The following is a 27,350-nucleotide window of genomic DNA, read 5'->3' as shown; positions in this document are numbered from 1 at the left end:
GGGATGGAAGTGTGAGGGTAGAGTTTTGAGGTCTGCGCATGCGCGGGTGTGGTGCGGGCGTGCGCACCGTAGTAGTGTGACGTCACTTCTGTCATGGAATTTTGTTACAACACAAGGAATTTTTCCTATTAAAATCCTGTAGGTGCCAGCAAAGAAGTTTCACTTCAACAAAAGACAAAAATACCCAATGCTACTGTACGTCTGTGACAGGGTGAAGTCAACCCCTATCAGTTATGCCTGGGAAACATATGTCTGAGTGCTGCATCCAGCACTCAGAAGGTTAACTCAGAAGGTTCAATCAGGAGGTAAGCTGACACCTGATAGCCAGCAAGGTAGAAAAGGATCTTGTTACTGGCAGTAGCGGCCTGTCTTAGACCAGAGCACACTGCTATGTGAGCTGTCAGCCAGAGGGATTTCACCAAAGTCACTACTTCAACCAAAGTAAGGATTGTTCTTTTGTTTTCCTGACTGCTTAACGTACACTTATGGTTTGGTTATGGTCTAGCCAGTCAGCCTACTAGATAGGCCTGGTGTGTTAGTCAGATCTCCCAATGTGGAGCAGGTTTTGTTTTGTTTAAAGGGACAGTGTACCCGCATGTTATATATGCTGTGGAGAAATAAAGCCACTGAACGTTTTCATTATCCTGAAACTATACATGTGGACTGTTGCCTGACCTCGGCTACAGGCCGTCCTGCCACACGTGGTGTCAGAAGTGGGATGTCGGACGGCCCCTGTATCTGAAGGGCCACACAGGAAAAAAAATGGAGAAATTTTTTTCTCAGTTCCTTGAGCAACAGCTCCAGCTAGCAGAGAAGCAAGCTGAGCAACAGGCCCGTCAAATAGAATGGCAGGTCAAGCAAGCAGAACATCAAGCTCAGCAAACTGAGCGACAAGCCCAGCAAGATGAGCAACAGGCCCGGCGAGAGGAAAAGCTACTCCAATTGCTGGTCGAAGGCCCAGCCCCAGGCAGACCAGGGATTCCAAATAACCCACCGGTGATGCTGCCTAAAATGAAGCCAACCGACGACCCAGAGGCATTTCTCCTCACTTTTGAAAGGGTAGCCACGGACCACGGCTGGACAGTTGAACGCTGGGTAACGACTCTGGCTCCACTCCTCATAGGAGAAGCTCAGGCAGCCAATCAAGCTCTTCCAGCAGACGAGGCCATGGACTATCAGCAACTAAAGGCTGCTATTCTGGATCGCCTAGGCCTTACTCCAGAGACCTACCGTCAGCGGTACCGGACAGTCAAATATACAAACAGAGACAGACCCCGGGTCGTAGCCCACCGCTTAGTAGACTTATGTACCAGGTGGATACAACCGGAGAAGCATACCAAGGCAGAGATCCTTGAACAGTTTGTGCTCGAGCAGTTCATACAGATACTGCCCCCCTCCTAACGCTCCTGGGTAAAAAGACACGCTGCATTTTCCCTGGATTCAGCGGTCCGCTTGGTGGAAAACTTCCTTGGCGACGACACCCAACAGGATAGCTGGGAACGGTCCGTGCAAACACCAGTTGCTTCCGGTGATACCAGAGGCAGGCGAAGAGACAATCGAGAGGTCTACAACCCGCCAGCTCGGGAGGTCCAGTCAACCCGATCGGAAGACCCTTTCCCATCTCGGAGGGTTCCTGGTACAAACTCCCGCAGAGACGCCCGTCCCGGGTCCGAGGCTATTGGATCACTCAAGGGAGGCCGCCACCCACAGTATTCCCCGAAAACCTGGGCTTCCGCACCCATCCGGTGGAGAGGATACCACCACCAACCAGAAGGGAGGATCCCATCCAACAGCGGAGAAGTCCAAACACCGAACCCCGTCGAGAGCTTCCACTGATGACCGAGTTTGCGGACTCAGGAGATGAGGAGATGGACTGTTCATATGGCAGAACCACTGCCACAGCTTCTCTCCGAGGGGACCACAATCCATGGTTAGTCCCAGCATCTTTGGAGGGGAAAATAGTAAAAGCCATGCTGGACTCGGGATCTGGAAAAACCCTGATCCTAGAGGGCCTAATTCCAAGAAACAGGCTATCCTATGACTCTCCTTGGAATATCGAACGTATCCATGGGGATACAAAGAGATACCCGACGGCGAACATTCTACTGCGTATCAAGGATCAAGAGTCTAGCCTACCATGAAACTATGTGAGACATGTCCTGAATGCCAGTTAACTAGCCAAAAAGGACAGAAGCCGGCTCCTTTGGTTCCTCTGCCCTTGGTAGCCGTCCCATTCGAGAGAATTGGGGTAGATCTGGTCGGACCTTTAGAACCCTCTGCGAAGGGACATAAATTTATACTCGTTGTTGTTGATTATGCCACCAGGTATCCTGAGGCCTTCCCTCTGAGATCAGCCACTGCTAAACAGGTTGCTCACAGGCTGTTAGAACTGTTTTCTAGGGTAGGACTTCCACAAGTAATGTTAACTGACCAGGGAACAAATTTCATGGCAAAGTTAATGCAGGATGTCCTGAAGTTATTGGAGGTAAAATCCGTCCGGACCTCGGTCTACCATCCTCAGACTGATGGATTGGTAGAGAGGTTTAACCGTACTTTAAAAACTATGCTTAGAAAGTTTGTGGACACCGAAAAGCGAGCTTGGGATGAACTTCTCCCTTTCCTGTTGTTTGCGGTACGAGAAGTTCCCCAATCGTCCACAGGCTTCTCCCCGTTTGAGCTCCTATATGGACGCCAACCTCGGGGTATTCTCGACCTACTGAAGGAATCCTGGGAGGAGGAGTCCTCCCCCTCCAAGAATACCCTTCAGTATGTCATGGACCTTAGAAACCGCCTAGACATGATAGGTCGGTTTGCTAAGGAAAACCTACAATCTGCTCAAAAACGTCAAGAAAGGCAGTACAACCAAAATGCTCGCTTGAGGGTCTTCCAACCTGGGGACCAAGTGATGCTACTACTACCGACATCCGAGAGTAAACTCCTTGCGAAGTGGCAGGGTCCTTTCCAAGTTCTCCGCCGCACCGGGGAGGTGAACTATGAGATCTCTCAACCAGGGTCCAGGAAGGGTAAACAAATCTACCACGTAAACCTCCTGAAACCCTGGAAAACTATGAGATCGCTGTTCATCCACCCTCGGGAAGGAGAGACGGATTTGGGTCCACAGCTTCCAAAGGGTAGTACGTACAATGACCATCAGTTTCCCATGGGAGGGCAGTTAACAACGGAACAAAGGTCAGACCTACTAGAATTATGTGACCAGTTCCCAGATGTTTTTTCTGAACTGCCAGGGCAGACTGATTTAGTGTCCCATAGGAATGAGACAGAACCTGGCGTAAAAGTACGGTCCCGTCCCTATAGATTGCCAGAGGGCCGAAAAGAAATGGTAGAGAGGGAGATAATAGACATGTTGGAATTGGGCATGATCGAGGAGTCCCACAGCGAATGGTGTAGCCCTATAGTGTTGGTCCCTAAACCAGATGGGAAGGTGAGGTTTTGCGTGGATCTGCGAAAGGTAAATGCTGTATCCAGATTTGATGCATACCCAATGCCTAGGGTGGATGAGTTGCTTGACTCGCTTGGTAAAGCAGAGTATATCTCCACCCTAGATCTCACGAAAGGATATTGGCAGATACCTCTAGCGGAAGAATCCAAATGCACAACTGCCTTCGCCACCCCTCTCGGTTTATACCAATTCGTCACTATGCCATTTGGGTTACATGGGGCTCCAGCCACGTTCCAAAGATTAATGGACAAGGTACTACGACCCCATAGGGCATATGCCGCGGCCTACTTGGATGACATTGTCATCTATAGCAGACACTGGCAGTCTCATATAAAAAGGATAAGGGCAGTCCTAACGTCCTTAAGAGAAGCAGGGCTCACTGCAAATCCCAAAAAATGTGCCCTGGGTAAGTCCACTACAAAATACTTGGGCTATGCCATTGGGGGAGGGATAGTAAGGCCACTAGCTAGCAAGGTGGCCGCCATAACGGAAGTCCCCACCCCACAGACAAAGACACAGGCCCGCTCCCTTTTGGGGTTAGCAGGGTATTACAGGTGGTTTATCCCCAATTTTTCAGAAATTTCTGCACCCCTAACAGATCTGACAAAAAAGAGTGCCCCGACCCAAGTTAAATGGTCTTGGGAGTGCCAAGATGCCTTTGACATGCTAAAAAAAGTGCCTGTCAGAGGGCCCCGCTCTTCGGAGCCCAGATTTTAAAGAGCCCTTCATCATCCAGACGGATGCTCAGAGGTAGGACTGGGAGCAGTGCTGTCCCAGCAATTTGATGGTGTTGAACACCCCATACTGTTCATCAGCCGGAAGCTGTTCCCAAGGGAAGTGAGGTATTCCATCATTGAGAATGAGTGCCTCGCTGTAAAATGGGCAATTGAGGCCTTGAGACATTATGTCACCGGAGTACACTTCACCCTGGTCACTGACCATGCGCCCTTGAAGTGGTTAAACACCATGAAGGACACAAACTCAAGGTTGACCAGGTGGTACATGGCCCTCCAACCCTTCTCTTTTGATATTCAGCATAGACCTGGAAAGGACCATGGAAATGCTGATTTTTTTATCAAGAGAAGGAGTGGAGGGTTGGGCTTCAGCCATGTGGGACCCTAGCCACACACAAACAGGGGATGTATGTGATAGGGTGAAGTCAACCCCTATCAGTTATGCCTGGGAAACATATGTCTGAGTGCTGCATCCAGCACTCAGAAGGTTAACCCAGAAGGTTCAATCAGGAGGTAAGCTGACACCTGATAGCCAGCAAGGTAGAAAAGGATCTTGTTACTGGCAGTAGCGGCCTGTCTTAGACCAGAGCATACTGCTATGTGAGCTGTCAGCCAGAGGGATTTCACCAAAGTCACTACTTCAACCAAAGTAAGGATTGTTCTTTTGTTTTCCTGACTGCTTAACGTACACTTATGGTTTGGTTATGGTCTAGCCAGCCAGCCTGCTAGATAGGCCTGGTGTGTTAGTCAGATCTCCCAATGTGGAGCAGGTTTTGTTTTGTTTAAAGGGACAGTGTACCCGCATGTTATGTATGCTGTGGAGAAATAAAGCCACTGAACGTTTTCATTATCCTGAAACTATACGTGTGGACTGTTCCCTGACTATTATTATATAGTATATGCAAGTGATCCAATACTAGGTAAAAACCATCTCTAAATCATCATTGAAGCCTTTGCTGTGTGTATTATATAGTATATGCAAGTGATCCAATGCTAGGTAAAAACCATATTTGAATGCTGTTTTCTGTCTACCCCTAATCAAATTAAGTGTTGCCACCTAGGCAGGGAACACCCTGTGTAGAAAACCATTTGTTTGAATGTGCCTCAGATGTGCTAATTAAGCAGACAGAACCACACTGTCAGGTGACTTTTTAGGCCTATATAAACCCAGTCAGAACAGCTAGTCTGCCTGCAGCCCATATCCAAGTGGCCCATTATAAGTGGCATGACTACTGAACAACTGAAGTTTTAAAGGAAGTTCAAAAGAAGTGAGGAAGAAGTGGACACCCCAACTGGCCCTGATTCCTGCATTTGAACTACGCTGGAAAGGAGGATATCATCAATACCAGACTGCATCATTACTGCTGTGATGCTGCCTTTACCATTTATATTTGCAGTGGCTTCACTTCTTCTCAAATTATGCACTTCTTTTTACCAGCCTCAGTATGTCTCTAACTCCATTCATATATCTCCATCTCTCCTTCCTTCACCACTTCTCTGTTCACATGAACTCCTTTCTTACCTGCGTCCTCTGACACCACACAGCTATATCCCCTGCACTAAAACACACCCCTACAAATCCTCCTCACACATTCTCTTTCTATCCATGCTTCTCCTTGCTTCTGGGGATATCTCTCCCAATCCTGGTCCCTGTCTTATTCCTACATGCGCTCGTCCTCGCCTGCCAACTGCAACCTCTACTCCTTCTGGTGTCAACCCCTCCAACCTCATACCCATCCCCTGCCACCCTCCCTCCTCTCTCCCTTTCTCCTGTGCTCTTTGGAATGCTCGCTCCCTCTCTAACAAGTTCCTCTCTGTGCATGACTTCTTTCTCTCTCACTCCCTGCTTCTCTTTGCTATAACTGAGACCTGGCTCACTCAGTCTGACTCTGCTCTGGAAGCTGCCCTCTCCTACGGTGGCCTTTCCTTCTCACACACTCCGCGCACTGATGGCAGGGGTGGAGGTGTGGGGCTCCTGCTCTCCTCTCTCTGCCGTTACCGAACTCTTCCTATTCCCCCCTCGCTTGCCTTTCCCTCCTTTGAGGTTCACACTGTCCAGATCTTCTCTCCTCTCCCTGTTCATGTGGCAGTCATCTATCGCCCACCTACCTCTACTCATCCCCCTTCTGCCTTTCTCTCTCACTTTGAATCCTGGCTCTCTTTCTTCCTCTCCTCAGACTCCCCTGTTCTTCTCCTTGGGGACTTCAATTGCCACATTGATGACCCCTCTCTCCCTTGGGCTTCCCGCTTTCTTTCTCTAACCTCTTCTTTTGGCCTTCAACAGTGGACTGCAGCCAGCACCCACAAGGATGGCCACTACTTAGACCTGGTTTTCACTAAGAACTTCTCTCTCTCCGATTTCTCCATTTCCCCTTTTCCTCTCTCTGACCATCATCTCATCTCATTTTCTCTATCTCGCTTCTCCCCTTCTCCACCTCCATCTACACCCCGGTTCTGCAGAAACCTGCGCTCTATTCACTTACCTGACTTTGAGTCCACTTTACGCTCCTCCCTCTCCTCTCTCAGCTCTGCTACAGACCCCGACAACCTGGTCAGGAACTACAACTCTGTGTTGTCCTCCTCTCTTGATCTACATGCCCCACTTTCTCTCTGCCGCACTCGCCCTTCTAACCCTAGACCCTGGCTAAATTCCCACACACGCATGCTGCGTTCCTCCACTCGTTCCTCTGAACGCCTCTGGAGGAAGTCTCACACTCTCGCAGACTTCCTTCACTACAAATTTATGCTATCCTGTTTCAACTCTGCCCTCTCGCAAGCTAAACAAGCCTACTTTTCTGCACTAATCAACATGCACAAGTCTAACCAACGCCGACTGTTCTCTGTCTTTGATACTCTACTCAAACCACCCTCAGCTGCCTCTCCTTCCTCCATCTCCGCTCAGGACTTTGCTGACTATTTTAAGGAAAAGGTGGAATCCATACGTCAGAACATCCCCTCTGTTTCTTCTTCCCATCCTACACCTCTTCCTAACTCTCCTCCTGCCTTCCTTGACTCTTTTTCCACTGTCTCAGAGGTGGATGTGTCGCTGTTGATCGCCACTTCTCACTCTACCACTTGCCCTCTTGACCCCATTCCCTCCCATCTCCTAAAACCTCTTGCTCCTACTATAATCCCTACGCTCACACACATTTTTAACTCCTCCCTCTGCTCTGGAACCTTTCCATCCTCCTTCAAACATGCAACTGTCATACCATTTCTCAAAAACAGCAAGCTTGACCCTACCTGTCTTTCTAACTATCGACCTGTCTCCCTCCTGCCTTTTGCCTCTAAATTCCTTGAACGTCTTGTATTCTCTCGCTTGCTCCATTTTCTCAACACCTATTCTCTCCTAGACCCTCTACAATCTGGCTTCCGCACTGCTCACTCCACGGAAACAGCCCTCACTAAAATAACTGACGACCTCCATGCTGCCAAAGACAGAGGTCATTACACTCTGCTCATATTACTTGACCTCTCTGCAGCATTTGACACCGTGGACCACCCTCTTCTCCTTCACATTCTCCATACTCTTGGTATTCGGAACAAAGCTCTATCCTGGATCTCATCCTACCTCTCCCATCGTACTTTCAGTGTCTCTTCTGCTAACACCTCCTCCTCCTCTATTGATCTCTCTGTGGGGGTACCCCAGGGCTCTGTCCTGGGACCTCTTCTCTTTTCTCTGTACACACTCTCTCTAGGTGACCTAATAACATCTTTTAGGTTTAAATATCACCTCTATGCTGACGACACACAAATATACTTTTCAACACCTGACCTTACACCTGCTATACAGACCAAAGTTTCTGAATGTCTCTCTGCTATATCATCCTGGATTGCCCTCCGTCGCCTTAAACTCAACATGGCTAAAACAGAGCTCCTCATACTTCCTCCCAAACCTGGCCCTACTACCTCCTTCCACATTACTGTTGGAACTACGATCATCCACCCAGTAGCCCAAGCACGCTGCCTAGGGGTCACACTCGACTCCTCTCTCACATTCGCCCCTCACATTCAAAACATTTCTAAAACTTGTCACTTTTTCCTCCGCAATATAACAAAGATACGCCCTTTCCTCTGTTGCTCGACTGCTAAAACTCTGACTCAGGCCCTCATTCTCTCCCGTCTTGATTACTGTAACCTCCTGCTGTCCGGCCTTCCTGCCTCTCACTTGTCTCCCCTACAATCTATCCTAAATGCTGCTGCCAGAATCACTCTACTCTTTCCTAGATCTGTCTCAGCATCTCCCCTCCTGAAATCCCTCTCCTGGCTTCCAATCAAATCCCGCATCTCACACTCCATTCTTCTCCTCACTTTTAAAGCTTTACACTCTTCTGCCCCTCCTTACATCTCAGCCCTAATTTCTCGCTATGCACCACCCCGACTCTTGCGTTCTGCTCAAGGATGTCTTCTTTCTACCCCCTTTTTATCTAAAGCCCTCTCCCACCTTAAACCTTTTTCACTGACTGCCCCACACCTCTGGAATGCCCTTCCCCTCAGTACCCGACTAGCACCCTCTCTATCCACCTTTAAGACCCACCTTAAGACACATTTGCTTAAAGAAGCATACGAATAGCACTGTGAACATTCTGAACACATGATACATAAAGCTTGGCCCCCTGCAGACGCACTTACCAGAACTCCCTCCTCCTGTCTCTGTACGTTCTCCCTACCTACCAATTAGATTGTAAGCTCCTCGGGGCAGGGACTCCTCTTCCTTAATGTTATGTTTGTCTAAAGCACTTATTCCCATGATCTGTTATTTATATTATCTGTTATTTATTCGATTACCACATGTATTACTACTATGAAGCGCTATGTACATTAATGGCGCTATATAAATAAAGACATACAATACAATACCTCGGCTACAGGCCGTCCTGCCACAACGTCCAATGTGACAAAATACATAGTTAAATAGTTCAATACAGTATTAGTATTCTCATGAGCAGGGCTCGACGTGGTGCAACATCTCCCGGCATTCTCCTGCTAGTTGAAGAGGGAGAAGCAGGAGAATGCAAGGATACGCTGCACCACGCCGCTGGTAAGTCTTGCCAGTGGGTAAAATGCACTTGCCCCGGCGAGTGCATTTGTCGAGCCCTCCTCATGAGTAAGTGTCATTTAGTTGAAACCTTTGACCAAAGCGTTATAAGCCTGCAGCCACTTCATGGCATGACAGGTAAAGTTAGGACCTGCATACTGGTGATGCCATGAAGTGGCTGCAGGCTTATAATGCTTTGGCCAAAGGGTTTAACTAATTGACTGTTACTCATGAGAATACTAACATTGAAGTATTTAACGATGTATTTTGGCACATTGGATGTAGCATTGGGTATTTTTGTCTTTTGTTAGGAGAGGCAAAAGACATATCACATCAGAGCACGTTTGATGCAGAAAGTGCCTTAAAAGCCGATGTTTTCTTGCAGCGACACGTCTGCACAGATAATTCCTAATGAATACGTAAATAAAAACTCACCATTTTTATATAATCAAATTGCAGGCCATTTTGCTTGGCAAGAGTCACACTTTAATGAATAGGCTCAGTAATGCATGTATTTCTAGAGACATACGCTCATTCGTGTATGTATACTGTACATACATGCACACACATAGATGCAGAACAGACAAACTCAGATAGAAACATAGATACACTGATGGACATAGAGCAAATTACTTTCCAAATGATATTGCTGTTTTGTCTACCTATGGTTTTGGGGGACAGTTACTCCATAGCTGAGTGGTGTCTCACAAACTTTATTTGAAATATAGCAATATGAAAGCCTTAACGCAGATTAAATGATTATATTTGATATATTGTTCTAGTTCGATACATACTTTTTCGGGGGGGAAACACAGCAGCCATTTTGAATAAAATGTTTGTTTCCGTCTTCTTTTTTCTTAAACAGTTACTGGAGAATTTCACAGTTATGCATATAATATACAAAGTAAATGTCATTTATAAAACTGTTATTGTTTGGATCAAGTAAGTGACTGCATCTTTCAGGCAAACGTGATTTTGACTTGATATGCAGACGTGCTTATTAACCCAGGGGTTCTCAGGTCCAGTCCTCAAGACCCCAACAGGTCAGGTTTTCAGGACATTCCTGCTTCAGCACATGTGGCTTAATCAGTGGTTCAGTCTTCGAGTCACTGATTGAGCTACCTGTCCTGAAGCAGGGATATCCTAAAAGCCATACCTGTTGGGGGTGGTCTTGAGGACTGGAGTTGAGAACCCCTATATTAACCCATTCAGTGGCCTGTTAACACCCACTCTATCGTGTTTGCTTCCGCAGCGCTGGTGGAAGAGGTGTACCGTGCACAGCGTGAGCGGGATGAGGCAGTGATGGCTCGGCTCAGATTAGCCAATGAGGAGCGGGATGAGGCCCTGTTACGAGTTCAGCACCTCCAACTGTGTTTAAGAGAGTGAGAGATCTTTTACATATTGCTCCTACATTTAGACATTCAGAAATACATGTGTGGACCCCTGCATGCAGCTGCTTTGATATACAGAACGAACTAGACTCTGACCATGGCACTTGCACATACTAAAACTTAGGCAGACAGTGAATGGCAGATACAGCAACATATTGACACTCAAATGTGCATACACTGACACTCAGACCATGACAAAGAAAGGTACTGTACTTGCATACACACATCCAGTCCAACTCAAAGGATTTATGACTCTCAAAAATACATACACATACAGACATGAACACTGACACTTCACAGAAAAATACTTACATATCCACAGTGACACTGAAACATACGCACACACCCAGTCCAACTACAGATGTAGCAGGCCTCATTGTTTCCCCAGAAAACACAAAATATCACGTTTTCATAGCAATCAGTGGCAGTGGCGGTGCAAAATATCATAACATATCGCATCAAAACAGGGAACACTAGAGCCTGCAAAACCTTTACATGCATATATATTAACACTCAAGAATGAAAACATGTAAAGGCCTTGACACTGACACACACACTTTCACATTGAGACTGAAAAATGCACGCATACAGTACTAGCATGGACACTGACTTACATATACCTGTGCAGATATTGACAGTGAAAGAGAGAGGTGTAAAGATTTAAAGGGCAATTCTATATTGTCCAAAATTACATTTTCAGGCTGTTTAGGTTGAAAAATACCCATTCAAATCATGATAGATTTTCATCCAAAAATGGCCCAAATGGCTGCTCCAAACAATATAGAACTAGTAGAGAGCAAGATACACACATTCACACACACATACAGATCTTTCACTTACATTCAAAAATGCACACAGATGTATTGTGACACTGAAGTGTTTTCATAGAACGGTATATGTAGATTCTACATATGTACGGACCAACACATCTATGAGAAACTCTTTAGTTGCTCCAGTGAATGTTATCTTAATCTATGATGAGTCCACATTGCTTCTGTTCCAATACAGCTACTAGTATTTTGCAACACGTACAGATATCACTGTACCCAAATATTCTGTAACACGACCGTATAGAGCCTTGCAGGATGTTGGGCTATACATGTAGGCGTTTCCCAAACAGAAAGAGAGAGGGAGTTGTGATGATGCATTTCAGGTCCTTGGCAAGTTCTTACTTAGGCCTAAAATTTCTAAACAGTGACAAACATTAGCATGCCTTAAGTGTCATTCACCGGAGACTACTGTGTCTCCAGAAGGACGCCTACAGTATGGGACATAGTGATAAAATGAGCACCAACTGCGGAGAGACAACTTTTATCACCCAGGAAGAAAATAAGGATAAAGTACAAGAAATGTATTAAGTTAATTTTCTGGGGCATTCCTGTTCAACAATGCGCATTTAAAGATTTAATCCCACACAGAACTAGACAGAAATAATAAATGTTATATGGTTTGCTCAGTTAAAAAGAATGCCCCTATTTGTGAGGATCAGACGCAGACTCTGCCCCCATCAAGCTCCAGTCACCTGATTGGCTCCTGCCTGATTCCTGTCTGCTGTGCAGCCATGAGTCGGATTGGCTTACCCTGCTATTTAGGCTCAGCCCTTCTACCAGGAAGTTGGCTGAGCATAAACCTTTGTAACGTGTGCTGGTCACAAGCACTACTGCCTTGCTTACCTTTGACCAGCTCTCCAATCCTCGACCTCAGCTTGCCTTCGACTATCCTGCATTCTCAAATCCTCAACCTCAGCTTGTCTTCGACTATCCTGAAACATCCAACCTTGACTTGGCTACCCCACGACTATGAGTCCAGCATGCGGACGCGGCTACAGGTCGGTGTTTAAATATCCCCACCTCGGCCTTGCGGTTCCGTCCTGTTTGTGACCAGCACACGTCACAAAGGTTTATGCTCAGCCAACTTCCAAGCAGAAGGGTTGAGCCTAAATAGCAGGGTAAGGCAAACAGGGGCAGGGCTGCACAGCAGGCAGCATTCAGGCAGGAACCAATCAGGCGACTGGAGCTTGACGGGGGCAGACCCTGCATCTGATCCTCACAGTACGGGCTGAGAATACTGTAACAGATGCTCACCACAAATGGGATGGAACCGTGAGGCTGAGGTGGGGATATTTAAACACCGATCTGTAGCCACGAAGCAGCGTCCGGATGCGGGACTCGTAGTCGTGGGGTAGCCGGGTCAGGGTTGGAGAATGCAGGATAGTCGAAGGCAAGCTGAGGTCGAGGATTTCAGAATGCAGGATAGTCGAAGGTAAGCTAAGGTCAAGGATTGGAGAGAGCAGGGTAGTCTACGGTAGTAACGGGAGGAGAACACGGAGCGCAAGAACTCCTCTCAATGGTGGAAATGTAGTCCACAGGAATCTGGGTCACAGTATACAGCATATGGCAAAAGAAGAGAGAAAAATATATAGTGAAGAAGTCCGACTACTCGGATGAAACGCGTAGGGATATTAGAATCTGCGCCGTGACTTGTGAGCAGTGCGGAACTACTACCACTCTCTGCTACACAGCCGTCTCCCCGCTGAAAGGCTCTCGTGTTGCCACTGATGCTACGAAGCCCGTCACCTCCCCTACCATTGGAGGACAGCTGGATACAGATCTGTGACATCAGACGCTGCCCAAAATGCGAAAGTGAGAGACTCTAACCAGAAGAGTCAAGCAAAGCTGTGCTGATGGTGCCGTTCCTGAACCCTGAGTGGTTACACTGCCTTTGTTTATCGTGGAGCATGTGAGTGGACTGGAGCTCACTGCTCTAGATGTGTTTGTTGATTAAACTGTATTACACTATATATTTTTCTTTCTTCTTTTGCCATATGCTGTATACTGTGACCGGATTCCTGTGAACTACATTTCCACCATTGAGAGGAGTTCTTGCGCTCCGTGTTCTCCTCCCGTTGCCACTTTGAGGGATTGCGAAATTCCTCACACCAGCAGCATCTCCTCTTGGTGATATTTATCTTTTCTTGTTTTTATATTTTTGGGTTTGCGCTTGCTTTTCCTGTATCTAGTCTAAGGTATCAGCCAACTTCCTGATAGAAGGGCTGAGCCTAAATAGCAGGGTAAGCCAATCAGAGGCAGGGTTGCACAGCAGGCAGGAATCGTGCAGGAGCCAATCAGGCGACTGGAGCTTGACAGGTGCTGGGCCTGCGTCTGATCCTCACACTTCAATGAATCATGGAGGTTTAACCACTTAGTTGCCAGAGGTAGATGACTTCATAGCATATTGCATAGTGTAAGGCTTAAAGTCCCCAACTTTCTTGAATTTAAAAAGGGACCATTCTTCACCTCAATGATTAAGTAGTCAGATGTATTTATACTCACTCCCTGTCTGAGTGTAGGGTCCTCTTCCACTGTTCCCCAAAATCCATCAGATTATCCAGATAACAGGCAAGGCACCTTCACCATAATTCACAAGGAGAAGCAGGAGGAAGACTTGGCACGTTAATGTAGTTACAACTCCTCACATTGATGTAAATTTACACACGTCTGTCTGTGCGAGACGTCTGTTTCTAACTGAATTTTTCAAATGACCCCTTAGAATCTTCACTTTTCAAAGGACAACAATCCAAGGTTGCCAAGGCAACTCTGACTGGACCAGTATCTATCACACACACACATACAGACATATACCCAACATCTTACGCACACATACCCAGCATCTTACTCCTATGCAACCTCCTACTTTTGGTCATTTTATGAGCACCAGATACTGTAGGTAAAAGTATAATGTAAGGCACAGATAAGGACAGTTGTACACACCCTAAAGTTGAGGTTATGACATATTCAAAATTGCCCCAAAACTTGATTAGATATGTTGTCTTTTATTATTATTTTAGCCTTGGAAACATATCACTGTCATTAATTCTATTTTACCTTCCATGTGACTACTCCTTAAAGAGGAAATCGAGTTTCAGACGGAAAGCTATGTCTGCTATTCAGACTAGTTCAGTTGGGTTACATATAGTTTTACCTATACTAGTTTACGGTGTAAAGGGGAAAAAGAAAGAAAAAAACACTAATTAAAAAAAGAAACGATCAATAAAAACACGTGAAGAGCCTTCTTTACTCTGCCCGTCTCAGCACATATGAAGAACTGATCCCTATAGCCATATATTGCGGTAAACATTAATAAGTTAACAGGCTGCAGCCGAGGAGAGATGAGCTCGGCATTATTGAAAGATACAGCAGAACAGCTGGCTCTGTAATGCTGTGGGAGTGCAGGGTGTCCCCAGAAGACACTCGGAGCGAAATTACTTCAGCTCTCAAAGATTTGGAAAGAGAATTCATTTTGCTTCCGAATGGAGAAGCATCTCGCTGGCCACTAAGCACCTCTTTCTCTGTCTGTCTCTCTCACTACTTCTTCTGTCTTTAATTCACTCCCTCTTCTCATCCTCTCTCTCTCTCTCTCTTTTCTAGGCTGGAAGATATTAACCCTGAAGAAAGTGACACGGTAAGCGCACTTATGTTTCAGGATTAGGCTCAGACTGAATGAGCTTCAGTCGGAGGTGTCACTTACACTGTAGCAGAGTAGATCAGCAGTGCAAAAATGTGAAAGCACTCACCCATGGAATGTATTTGCTATTGAATTTAAAAGGGCAGTTAATAAGGTTCACAAAAATATGATAATAGTATATCATATTATATTATGGTGTGTCTGTGTGTCTTATACTGGACATGTTTTTTTTAAATGTATTTGTTTTTACCAAATTACCTTTTCCTTTCCGATCACATGCTTCATTCGAAATTTCCCTAATATAAGGGCATTTTACTATAAAATAATTTTTGAGGGACTCTTAAAATGTCCATTGTACAAACACTGAGATTTTGCAGATGCCGCAGTGTCCACTATTAGCCCTAAGGTTTGTGATGTTGTAAGTTAAGCAGGGATATCACAGCTGTGTCCATCCACTACAGCCTTCTCTGTGAACTCCAGTGTGATCAGGGACATCAAAAAACAAATATGGCTGCCTCCAGGCTCCCGTGAAGCCTGTAGTCTACCTTTAAGGCACAGGCATTCAATATGGAAGGGAAATCTCGTTGCGCTAAGTGAATAAACAAAACAAAAAAACAGAAAATATCATAAATGAAACAATATGAAACTAAGCAATAAAAAAAAACTATTGAAAATAATGCGATAGTGCTACTACTCTTAGCAGCAAATACAATCTCTAAACACTATATACGTGTGTGACCCTCAAGGTGTGTCCATGTAATCCACAAAAAACAGAAAATAAATGGTAGGAAAAAAGTGTCCAAAGTTTTTGCAATTGTATTAAAAAAAAGTGTAAAGTGTATCTACATTTCAATAAAGGATAACTTTTTCCAAACAAGTACTCCAAAAGGAGTGGTCCTGCAGCTGATCTGAGGTGGCTCAATACCTAGATGCAAAAATTGGAAAAAAGAGAGAAAAGCACAGGAATACAATGTGTAATAACGTTTTACTAGAAAAACATAAAATCGATACCAGAGTCCATGAGTGTCACATATCTCCCTCCCCAGCGTAACATTGACCTGTGGAGCGGCCCGTGCACTGAGACTGTTCACCAGCATCACTGTTGGAGAAGTCCCGACTTCAATCTCTTTTTTTTCCATATTTTTTTTCTTTGTTGACTTCTAATCGAAGAAGTCTCCAAACTTCTCTTATTATTCTGTGGCTTTCTGACTGCCTGACTTCCGTAGATCTCGTCCTTCTTTGGTGCAATGTATTTTTCTAAGATCACATTCACTCCTACCAGCATCTCTGGTTATCTCCTTTGAGGCAATTATCTGGCCCTCGGTGCATGAATCACAAAATATTGCTACTTCTTTATAAAATCGTGCCCACAATGTGTACAGGTAGTCGTAATTGAAGAGGAAACATGTGGCAAAAAACTTGTAACTTATGCACACAGTATCTCTTCAAGTTTTCGTGCTAGCTCCTCACGCTTTGCTCGTTCCTCTTCTCTGGCTTTCTTTGTCTTTATCGACAGACTTGTACTCTTGGGACTCTCCTTGTTGGTGTACTGATTTATTCCGTTGAAACCACAGCTGGACAAATCGTGCCAGGTACTTCCGGTTTGTGACTCCTATATATTCCTGTAGTATTAGAAGAACCATACTCTTTGACAAAGCGCACGCATGCGTGAAACGCATCAGAGGTTCCTCTAAAGGTTTCTGTTTGCTGCTACAATGTTGCGGACGATCCAATAAACATTTTTTTCTACTTTCTGAGCGATCCAGCCTCCATCATCATTTTTCAAACACAGTGCACATCCTAACCTTTCCCCCATGGGATGCGATTTCCTGTATTCACCTTCAGGCTGAGAGCATGCGGATTTCAGGCTCCCAACAAACGAGGTTGTGAGTACTGTTTTTGATAAGGATATTCATGGACAAATAAGAACTGTTACTAGTCTAGCTCCAGGGGAGAGTTACCTTCAGTTAGTTAGGGGGTCTGGGTCTCCAACCTTTGTGGGCTCCACAGACATCCCCTCTGGGTACTGACATAGTGTTATCTCTTTAACAAATTGGAGTAATTATGACTTTCTCGTGTGTGTGTGTGTGTGTGTGTGTGTGTGTGTGTGTGTGTGTGTGTGTGTGTGTGTGTGTGTGTGTGTGTGTGTATATATATATATATATGAGTCTGACTACACCATCAATAACCAAAAAAGCTAATATATGAATGCTATATACTCCATATGTATGATACTCAAATTACTATGGATCATTTCATTGTGCAATCTAGAGAACTGACATTGGAACTCATGGGTTCCGCTTTTTCTTGGACAAACCATGCCATCCTCCCTCAGCGTGCGATACCGGATACATTTCTGCTCTTGTCAAGTAATGAATCTTTATAGCAGCTGCTTTCATGGCAAGGAACCTACTTCGGACAACGCGGGCACAGTGGTTCGACTGTATTTTTATCTCCATCGTAACTTGGTTCTTGTATTCTGCGTTTTGTGGAAAGCAGATTGTAGTACTGCAACGGCATTGCAGATACACTCATAGGAACGTAGCGCTTGCTTGGTTATGACGAAGGATCTATATCCGGACTGAATCACACAAGCAGCTTTCTTCACATGCCTGTAACATGTTTGTTGCGGATACTTCGTAACATTTGACTGTAGTAGAATCACACATTCCTTCAAGTATTCATACTTCTTTCTGTGCTGCTTCATTCTCCAAAATAACTGAATAACACAAGCTGCTTTACTCTGGTGATAAAGCTGATGAGCGGTCATCCCTCTGTAGGCAGACTGTATGTCGAAAGTTGTGGAGTGCTTACACAAAGGGCTTTCTCCATTCTTCCTTGGAAGAAAGCACTGTAGTATTTCTAGAGTGTCAGAACGCTTCTCTTTTTGGCAGGACGGCCTCACTGTAGGGTCAGTAAGAGCCCACACACTGTTTAGGCTGAAACAAACCCTTTGGTGGTTTATTCTCCACCAAAAATCATCAGATATTTTAGACACTACACTGTATGTCCCTTTACGGCAAAACAAAACCATAAAAATAAAACCTACTCCACATTAGGGAGACTAGCTACACAGCCATGGCCAAGTCTAACCAACTGGATAGCTAGGCTAATTCCTTGTGGACAAGCCCTGCGTCCAGCAGGATTGTTCGGTTTCGTGGAGATTCCGTTTGCCGGTTGTGGGTCCTAGCCAGTCCCAGCAGACATGGGGAACCGTTCCAACCAGGGTCCTTATTGGTTGGAGATAAGTCTCTCTTCTGGTAGATTGCTGGCTGCCTTTTAAACCTCTTGCAATTGGGAGTTCAGACGGAATTCACCAGATGCACCTGCAGATTGCCTCTCCAGAGGGGTTTAACCTCCCCCATACTGGAAAGCATACATACTGCACCTCTGTAACATACACATAGACACACAATTTATAATACAACAGTGGAACATTTATTAACATACATGTGCCTATCACTATAATGCTACTTTGCCTGCAGACACTGCAAGACTTGCTTGACAGATTGTGGGAAGCAGACGGCAGCATTGCCATTCAGCAGAACGGGGACCTTATTCTAGACTGTATTCGAAAGACCCGGGAAAGAAGAGAGGAAATTACTGCTAAGGAAATGGGAGTCGTCATCAGAGAGAGAGATTCAGCTCGTGCTAAGGTGAGAAGGCAATAGTCCAAGCTACACTGTACTCTTATTCCTTCTCTCACCTCTCCATTTACGTGCATATATTTAATAGCCATAATTGTCCTGTAGAAGCGTAGAGCCCTCTTTGACTATGATACCTTTTAAAACAAGTCTGCCCTGCTAGCAATTTGTAAATCTTACTTTAAGGGGTGGAGGTCCCCAACATCTAGGCTCCTCCGATTTCCCGATCGCTGATGCTTTCTGGGGTCATGTCTCGCTTCCGCAGCCAATAAAGGACATGACACTAACTTTCTTTGCATGACCCACAGACCTATTTTAAGGGGTCTTTTTGGGGGGTCAAAACCGGCACAAATAAAAATATTTTAGTTACCAAGGTAGCCATGCTGTTTGGGCGACCACAGATGACCTCCTGGGGATGCTCTTTTTCAGTTTATTTTTTTGGGGGGGAAATGCAGCTTTAATAGGCCAACAAGATCAATAAGATTCAAGAGTCTTGTGTGCCTTTCTCACTATTACATATATGAACTATTTACTCTGTTATTGTTAGAGTAGGTAAAAGGTTCCTGCAGCCTGTGGAAGGTAAGAGCAGGAGACTTGTCAATTTCATAGAATCTAAAGAGGAAAATGCAGAACACATGGATATTGTTGATAACCTTAAATGCCCTTCATTTTGAACTTTCATTGCGATTACTTCTATAAGAAGCAATGGTGACCCTTTTACCCCCTGAGACATAGCTACTACTTCATGGGGTCTGGTACTTTGGGGGCCTCATGACTTAGTAGCTACTTCAAAACAAGCCTGCTCATTTTGCCTAGGGGAGATCTGATCTGATACACTGTTGAGGAATGGACAGGGGGTGACTCCTCGCCCTCTGTTCTGTCATCCCTGACAGAGCGATCACGACTGCTTTGAAGAAACGGTCAAGTGATCGTGAGTGCCGGAGGTGCCGTGGCACTGTAAGGCCACGGAACGCTGGCACTCCAAGTGTTAATAGTGATCAACAGCCTGATAATAAGTATCAAATGTCTAATGCTGTTGAAAAATTCACAAGAATGTGTCCAGTGTAGAAAGCATGAAAAGTCTGAATTGACAAAAATATGTATTTTTGTAATTAGTAGGTGGGACCTTTAACATTTTATAGAAACCTTCATTAAATTAATCAGTCTACTTTTTAGAACATAAAATATGTAATTGTGCAGTAGTTAAAAAAGGGGATTCTGTACTTGATGGTTTAAAGTCAACAATAATCTGCTTTTATCTCATGCTCTGAATTCACCTAAAAGTCCTAGTTACATAAACTCATATGAGGAATCTATAAATCTTTGGCAGTTATTCATTTTGCTGGGAAGGTATCCCGATGGGCATTATCACAGTTGATTGAATAACCCCCAGTGTATCTTTTTTTAGGGTGGTTACTTTTTCAGCCAAGGGACGTTTCACATGGTTCACGCATGTACATGGCGCACTATCTTTAAAAAGGCATCAAGGAAACCGTAACCTTTTTTGAACCCATGGGCCATGTTTACTAAGCAGTCTTCTGCCAATCGACCTTTTCCAGGGCTGAAAGTCGCCTTACTATCCTTTGTAATAATTGGTCTGTAGTATTTTGCAGTGCAACAAGGTGCCCAATAGCCGAACGCTGCTTAGTAAACATGGCCTCTTATGATTTGCATTACATGCTGATTTTGTGACTCCCATGCAAATTAACAGGACATAGTTAAAAGCAATAATTAGAATAACTCTACATACCGAACCCATAAAAAGCACCCCTTTTTAGATACTTTAAACTAAAAATGCATGAATTGCCATCACCTGGTTCTAAGTGCTTCTCCTAATGCTCCCATACATACTGTAGTGAATACAATTGTGCACTGTAAACAAAAATGCAGTTGATACCTAAATAAACAATATTAGTGATATGGAGGGTTACCATGAATGCCAAATAGTCCAAAAGTCACAGCCTACAAAGTCTCCTGATCTTTCTTAAACTCAAAACTCCAATTGTTCCAAAACATTACTTTGATTTGGGACTAGATGAAAATATTGTAACTGATAAAGTGTAATCAAAGTGAGATCAAACCAGATGTCAGTAGTTTGAATCGTCAATGGTTTTTTCTTAGTGTCTTTCAGTTGGGTTATCCCTTTGATGTCTTGTGCAGGATATTACATGAAATTTAAATCAGTAATTTTTTTGAAAAAAAAAAAATACATGAGCGTCACACCAATAATTCGACCTTTTGCCCACTTCTACTGCCCTCCCACTGCCTCCAAAAGTATAGTATATATCGGCAGTGGTGAATTTCCCATAAGGCCGAGTAGGCTATAGCCTAGAGCCTATAGATTTCTAGTTGACCTATGTCAACCCTGAAGACTTCTCTTTTCATCTCAGATATTCCAGCCTTCTTTGCCCACAACCTTTGGATTACCGCTTCTTCTGAGTTATAAAGTTGGATGAATAACTCATTACGAGATACTGCTCTGCTAAAACCGCTGAGATCCTTTCTCGCTAAACCACGTTTGTAACCATGTATTATTTGTCTTAACTCTATGCCCAGGACATACTTGAAAACGAGAGGTAGCTCTCTATGTATTACTTCCTGGTAAAATATTTTATAAATAAACAAAATAAATAAATAAACCAGTTGAAACTTTGTTGCTACGATGGCATGTTGTGAGTTAATTGTACGTTACAAACCTAAGCACTTACCTTGTATAAAGATGATTCCCTTGATGTCTGTTACTCTTCTTTAATGAGCTGGTCAAGTGATACAGTTCTTGTATCCAGAAATTACAGAAACACTGGACTTTTTCCTATTTTGCCTATAATTTATCAAAAAGGGTTGTCTCCCCTGACTTATTTGTTCGATTTATTTTTGTATACCCTCTACTGTTATGAGCCTCTTCTCCATCCGCCAACAAAGTTGTTTGCTTGTTGTCTGTTTCCATAGTTACACGCCGGCAGTTTTTTGGCACAGTTTTTCCGCACTGACATGGTATATATATTGGTTCATTTCTATCTCTTAGTATCTTGATAAAGGTCCTTTAAAAAAACGAAATGTGAATTCACTGTATTGCTCAATGATAAACTATAAAATGATTCACCTGCAGGCTGCCTGTATGGCCGAGTTCTATATATGTAAATAGAAAATGGACATGAAATGGACCCAATGGAGTCGAGAATGAATTGTACTACAGGGGCGAGAAAAAGTTTGTAAACCCCTTAGGATTTTCACATATTTCAAACCTAAAATGTTATTAGATCTTAATCTAAGTCTTAATAATAGATAAAGATAACCTGATCAAACAAATTACACCGAAAATGATAATTTTCCAACATGTATTTATCTACAAATGATTCAACATTCAATATCCATGTGTTAAAAAGTCTGTAACCCTTTAGATTCAGTACCTGGTGGCGCCCCCTTTAGATTCAGTACCTGGTGGCGCCCCTTTGAGCAGCAATGACTTCAAACAAGCGTTTCCTGTAACTGCTGTTTAGTCTCTCACATCGGTTTTGAGGAATTTTGGCCCATTCCTCCTTACAGAACTGCTTCAACTCCGTGACATTTGAGGGCTTCCTTGCATGGACTGCTCGCTTCAGGTCCTGCCACAACATTTCCATTGGGTTTAGGTCCGGACCTAAAGGCCATTCTAAAACGCGGAATTTCTTTTTCTGCAGCTATTTTTTTGTAGATCTGCTTGTATGTTTAGGGTCATCATCCTCTCCAGCATGACCCACTTTAGCTTCAGCTCACAGACCGATGGCCTTACATTCTCCTTTAGAATCTTCTGATACAATGCAGAATTCATGGTTGTGTCAATGATGGAAAGCCGTCCAGGTACTGACGCAGCAAAGCAGCCCCAAACCATCACACTCCCACCACCATGCTTGACGGTTGGGATGAGGTTCTTCTGTTCGAACGTAGTGTTTGGTGAAAACCAATCATAACATTTCCCATTGAGGCCAAAAAGTTCTACTTTTTACTTGTATGTCGAGAGAACATTGTTCTAGAAGTCTTGTGAATCATCTGTGCTCTTTGGTAAACTTAAGATGGGCAGCAATGTTCTTTTTAGAGAGCAGTGATTTCCTGTTGGCTATCCTTGTATGAACACCATTCATGTTCAGTTTTTTTCTGATAGTTGAGTCATGAACACTCACATTAGCCAAGGCGAGAGTAGCCTGCAGATCCTTGGATGTTACTCTGGGGTTCTTTGCGACTTTCTGGATGATTTGCCGGTTTGTTCGTGGAGAGATTTTCGTAGGACTCTCCTGGGTAGAGTGACTGTGGTCTTGAACTTTCTCCATTTGTAGATCTGTCTTATAATGGATTGGTGGATACCCAAATCTTTGGAAATGGTTTTGTAACCTTTTCTAGACTGATGAGCATCAATAACTACTTGTCTGATGTCCTCAGAGATTTATTTTGATCGTGGCATGACATGTTTCCACACCCCAGTATGGTGAAGTGCAAACTCACAAAGTTTCTGATCTTTATATAGGATAGGGACTCCCACATTCACACCTGAAGATCTACCTAATTATTTCAACATCCCTTTCTAATTATCCCCTTTAATTTATCTGATAAAATCAGGGTTTCACTTACTTTTACACATGCCCTGACTCTTAATTACTCATTGTTTGTCTAATTCATAAATAATTATTTTTCAAAAGACATGGAATTAGTTAATATTAACCCTATTGGATATTTAAGAAAATACTTTTTTTTATTCAAGAAGGTTATGATGGAAAAACGATGGAATTTCGGTTATTGGGGTTCATAAACATTTTCTCGCCACTGTATATCCTAACTAACAAGAAATACATGATTGAAGACTGTGCAGTTCTTAACCATTTTGACATGAGGGGAGTGATCACTGATTGGTTTGCTGCAGATTACATCTGAATGTGAAGTTGAAAAGAAGAAAACTGATTAAAAAGAAGCCAAAAATAATCAACATCAATAACCTCAAGAAGAAAAGTAGACAATTTTAACTATAACTGAAAAATCGCTTCTGCTATGAAGAATTTATGAACATTGTAGTTGAAAGCTCAGAAAAAACTAAGGCATCGCTAGCAAAATACAGGGTAAAAAAATATCTGATGAGACACAGGAATTAATGAGGAAATGACAAGAAATGAAGCTATCCCAAGATGCAAGAATAAGAATGGAATATGCAGAGCTGAGCAAGACAATCCGCACACGTAGGAATATGCAGAGCTGTGCAAGACAATCCGCCCACGTATAACTGAAGATGTAAGAAAATGTAACTGTGACATGGTGAGGAAGCCTGTTGAAGATAAAAAAATCTTAAAGAAGCCAAAGCAGAGACTTACAGTATGGTTGAGAAGAAGCTTATAATTGCACTCAAACAAGACAATGAATCAGCAATAAGAGACTGTGCACTTATCATAAAGAGAAGAAGGGCGTGGCCAGGACTCCGAGCTGATCGGTCGCGATTCAGCTCGGCTCTTCTAACAAATGTGTTAACTACTAGCTCAGATCAGCATGTGTTGTATGTTAGCATATCAGGTTTGAATTATGCGGGCTATATAAACCAAAGCGTGGCACTAGAGGCCCCACACTCCTGATGAAGCCACAGTCTACACCCAGGCGAAATGCATAGAGTGGAGAGTCCACTGTTGCGCTCAGACACGCAGGAGATCAGCACCGAGCAGCCCCCACCTGGCATCCTATCGCGGGAACTAGAGCGAGAAGCGGGCGCGTGTGACGTCACAGTTCTGACGGACGCGACAGAACACAGCCCACGCCAAGTCCCGGTCGACTACAGGAGACATCTAACGAAGAGAGAGGGTGGTGAGCGATACTGCAGTGTATTGACCCTGCTTACACATTTATGTATTAAATGCCCTATTTTAATTGCCCTATTGTAAGTGCGTTTTCTATATATTTTTCACATAAAACTTTTTTATACGATTGATCTGTGCTATGTTAGTTTCTCTTTACCCTCACTCGCTAGATTACTTCATCTGAGTCAATTGATGTGATTCCTGACCCCCCCACACCTTCAGAGAGTATTCAGCCACAGCTATATTTAAACCCCTGCTTTTTTACATCCAGCATCTTGTGAGTAGGCTGTGTATAGAGCCAATCCTGCAGCAGCATTTTCCCAACACTAAAAATACGTCTGCACTTATATTGTTTGTATCACTGTCTTTTTCCCAATATGCTCCCCCTGGATTGTACGAATAACTTATCCGTACTTTGGAACCAGAGAAGACAGGCCCCATCAGAGGGTTTGAGCAGGGAGTATTATATAACTTTATTTCACTGATTTTATCACTGTGTGATATATATTTACAATTATTTCACCATTTTTGTTAGGACCAATATGTCAGGCCAGAATCTGCACTCATGTTAAGCTTCCATTTTGTCTGGTCATAACTAGTTAAGATTCTGTAGTCAGCCTTTTGCTGAAATATAATTCCTAACGCACTCAGTGTCTGCTAAATAATATTTCTTTTCTTCCTGCTAAGGATATTGCTAAGATACTTTTGTGTTGTCAATTTCCTGATGTTTTAGTTAGAATATAATAGAATGGTTCTCTGCAAGAAGCAAAATAGTGTAATATAGTTGCTAAAGACTCAAGGTCTCTTTTGATAACAGACAATGAATAAGCTATGTAGTCAGACATTGCTTGTATTGTAAAAGACACGTCCCAAAAGTCACGCCACTAATATGTCCTGCTCCTAGATCACGCCTCTAATCCAAGCTACACCCAAGACACACCAAGGATACGCCTATGTTACACCTAGGATACGCCTATGTTACGCCTCTAACCAATATCTTCTTTTTTCTGTATAAAAGTCATTACCCTATGAGTAATAAATTGAAACAAAGGATTTGAAACCTGGCATGCGTTACGTGTCATTTCGTTCGTCTTCCAGGCCTGATAAAGTTCATCAAAGATCGAAGATAACAGTTGCAGGGCGTGAAAGCTTCCTGGGAAGTCTGCTGCAAAATGGTGCAGATGGTGTAGTATCCAGTCACAAGGCTTCAGTGTACCTGGCAGAGGAAAGGTTCCTCTCGGTTCTGAAGCATAGGCGAGGAAATTAGGTCTTCCTTCAGTTTTCATATGCACGTTGTATGATTGGTTGTATCCAACATTATTAGATATTCACTATATATATTTTTAGTGAGCACTTATTGTAGTTCGCGCCTTTTTGTCACCTTTACCTGTACAAGAAAATGTAACTGTGACATGGTGAGGAAGCCTGTTGAAGAAAAGAAAATCTTAAAGAAGCCAAAGCAGAGACTTATGGTTGAGAAGAAGCTAATAATTGCACTCAAACAAGACAATGAATCAGCAATAAGAGACTGCACTTATCATAAAGAGAGTTGTGGGCTTCTACGTGAAATTGTACATGAACACAGATAACACAGCATAATCCAGCAGAGGAAGAGCGAGAAGAAAGCACCAATGCATCCTTCCAGAGAAACTGTCAAAAGCAATAAAATCCATTAAGAAGGGGCGTGGCCAGGACTCCAAGCTGTTCCGTCGCGAGTCAGCTTGGCTCCTCAGCAAAAAAGCAAATCGGGGATTAAAAAACATAATAAAAACAAGCTTCTACAAGCCACGGCATAAGCAGATCGGACGGAGGATCAAAAAAACAGACTAAAAGCCCGATCCGTGGCCTCCTATGCCCGGGCCACTGCTCGGCTCTCCCTGGGAGTCCCAAAGGCCCCTGGGTGCTCCCAAGATGGCCGCCGACCGCGCGTGATCCGCCTAAGCCTGGCTGCACAGACCTCAGCTGGAGGGAGGATTCCAGTAGGAACGACATCCAAGAGAAGGTAGCGGTGAGCAGACGTGCTCCGGTGCCGCCACAGGTGAACGGGGAGTGCAGGCTGAAGGTGGAGACTTGCAGACGAGCAACGTGAGCCGGGAGGTCTGTAGTCGGCGGGTCCCGGAGGAGGGGGGGGCGGTGCTGCAGAGAGGACGGAGGGGAGGCAGGGGATGGCCTTAGCGGAGGACTACCGCTCAGAAACTGGGTAGGGCTCCGGCTGCGTGTGTTTGGCCGGCAGGGCTGCTGCAGAGGCCTATGAGGTGAGGAGGGGTGGCCAGCTTGTTTGGGCACTTCACTCTGTGACACCAGTGTGGGGAAGGGTGAGACTGTCTCTCCCACCTCCCCCCCCCCCCGTCCACTTGTAGACTGACTGAATCCCCCCCATTCCCAGAGGGGGGAGAAGATCCCTCCATGGATTGCTCAGTCTCTGAACTAGCAGTGGAGATCGAGAATCTCTCCACAGAGGAGGACTTATCTATCTTCTTTAATAAAATTGAATCTCTGATGCAAACAGTAGTGAAGGATCTTAAGAAGGAAATATCCTCCCTTGGGGAACGCACTAGTTCCTTGGAAACCAAGGTCGACGCCACAATCACATGGCAATCTTTTTTTAATTTCAAACTTTTTTATTGTATTTTTCAAGACATGGACATCGATGATATATCAAGTCAATTCACATAGGAGTGCCAAACATCATGTTTTTCATTTACAATACAAAAAGTCAGAAACCCAGATTATGGATAAACTATCTGGTTTCACAGTGTATATAAGTTGCTGAGATGCAAGTGCACTCCTTTAATTTAATTTAGGGGTT

General features: G+C 44.1%; 1 protein-coding gene across 10 annotated transcripts in view; it reads left to right on the top strand.

Moving 5' to 3' along the window:
• The window catches only part of MIPOL1 (mirror-image polydactyly 1), a 434,635-nt gene that overhangs the window by 226,730 nt on the left and 180,555 nt on the right, over positions 1-27,350 (top strand). For 8 of the 10 annotated variants that reach the window (XM_075613311.1, XM_075613310.1, XM_075613304.1 and 5 more), the window contains 3 exons: positions 10,485-10,614; positions 15,051-15,084; positions 18,573-18,743. In XM_075613311.1, the coding sequence (XP_075469426.1) occupies positions 10,485-10,614; positions 15,051-15,084; positions 18,573-18,743 (335 nt within the window). The remainder of the gene's footprint in view (positions 1-10,484; positions 10,615-15,050; positions 15,085-18,572; positions 18,744-27,350) is intronic. The other 2 variants (XM_075613313.1, XM_075613312.1) reach the window with 1 other exon arrangement.

The sequence above is a fragment of the Ascaphus truei genome, chromosome 9 (assembly GCF_040206685.1).
Source record: "Ascaphus truei isolate aAscTru1 chromosome 9, aAscTru1.hap1, whole genome shotgun sequence".
Taxonomy (NCBI): Eukaryota; Metazoa; Chordata; class Amphibia; order Anura; family Ascaphidae; genus Ascaphus; species Ascaphus truei.
Note: the sequence above shows the minus strand (reverse complement) of the source record. Positions and strands in the feature narration are given on the sequence as shown.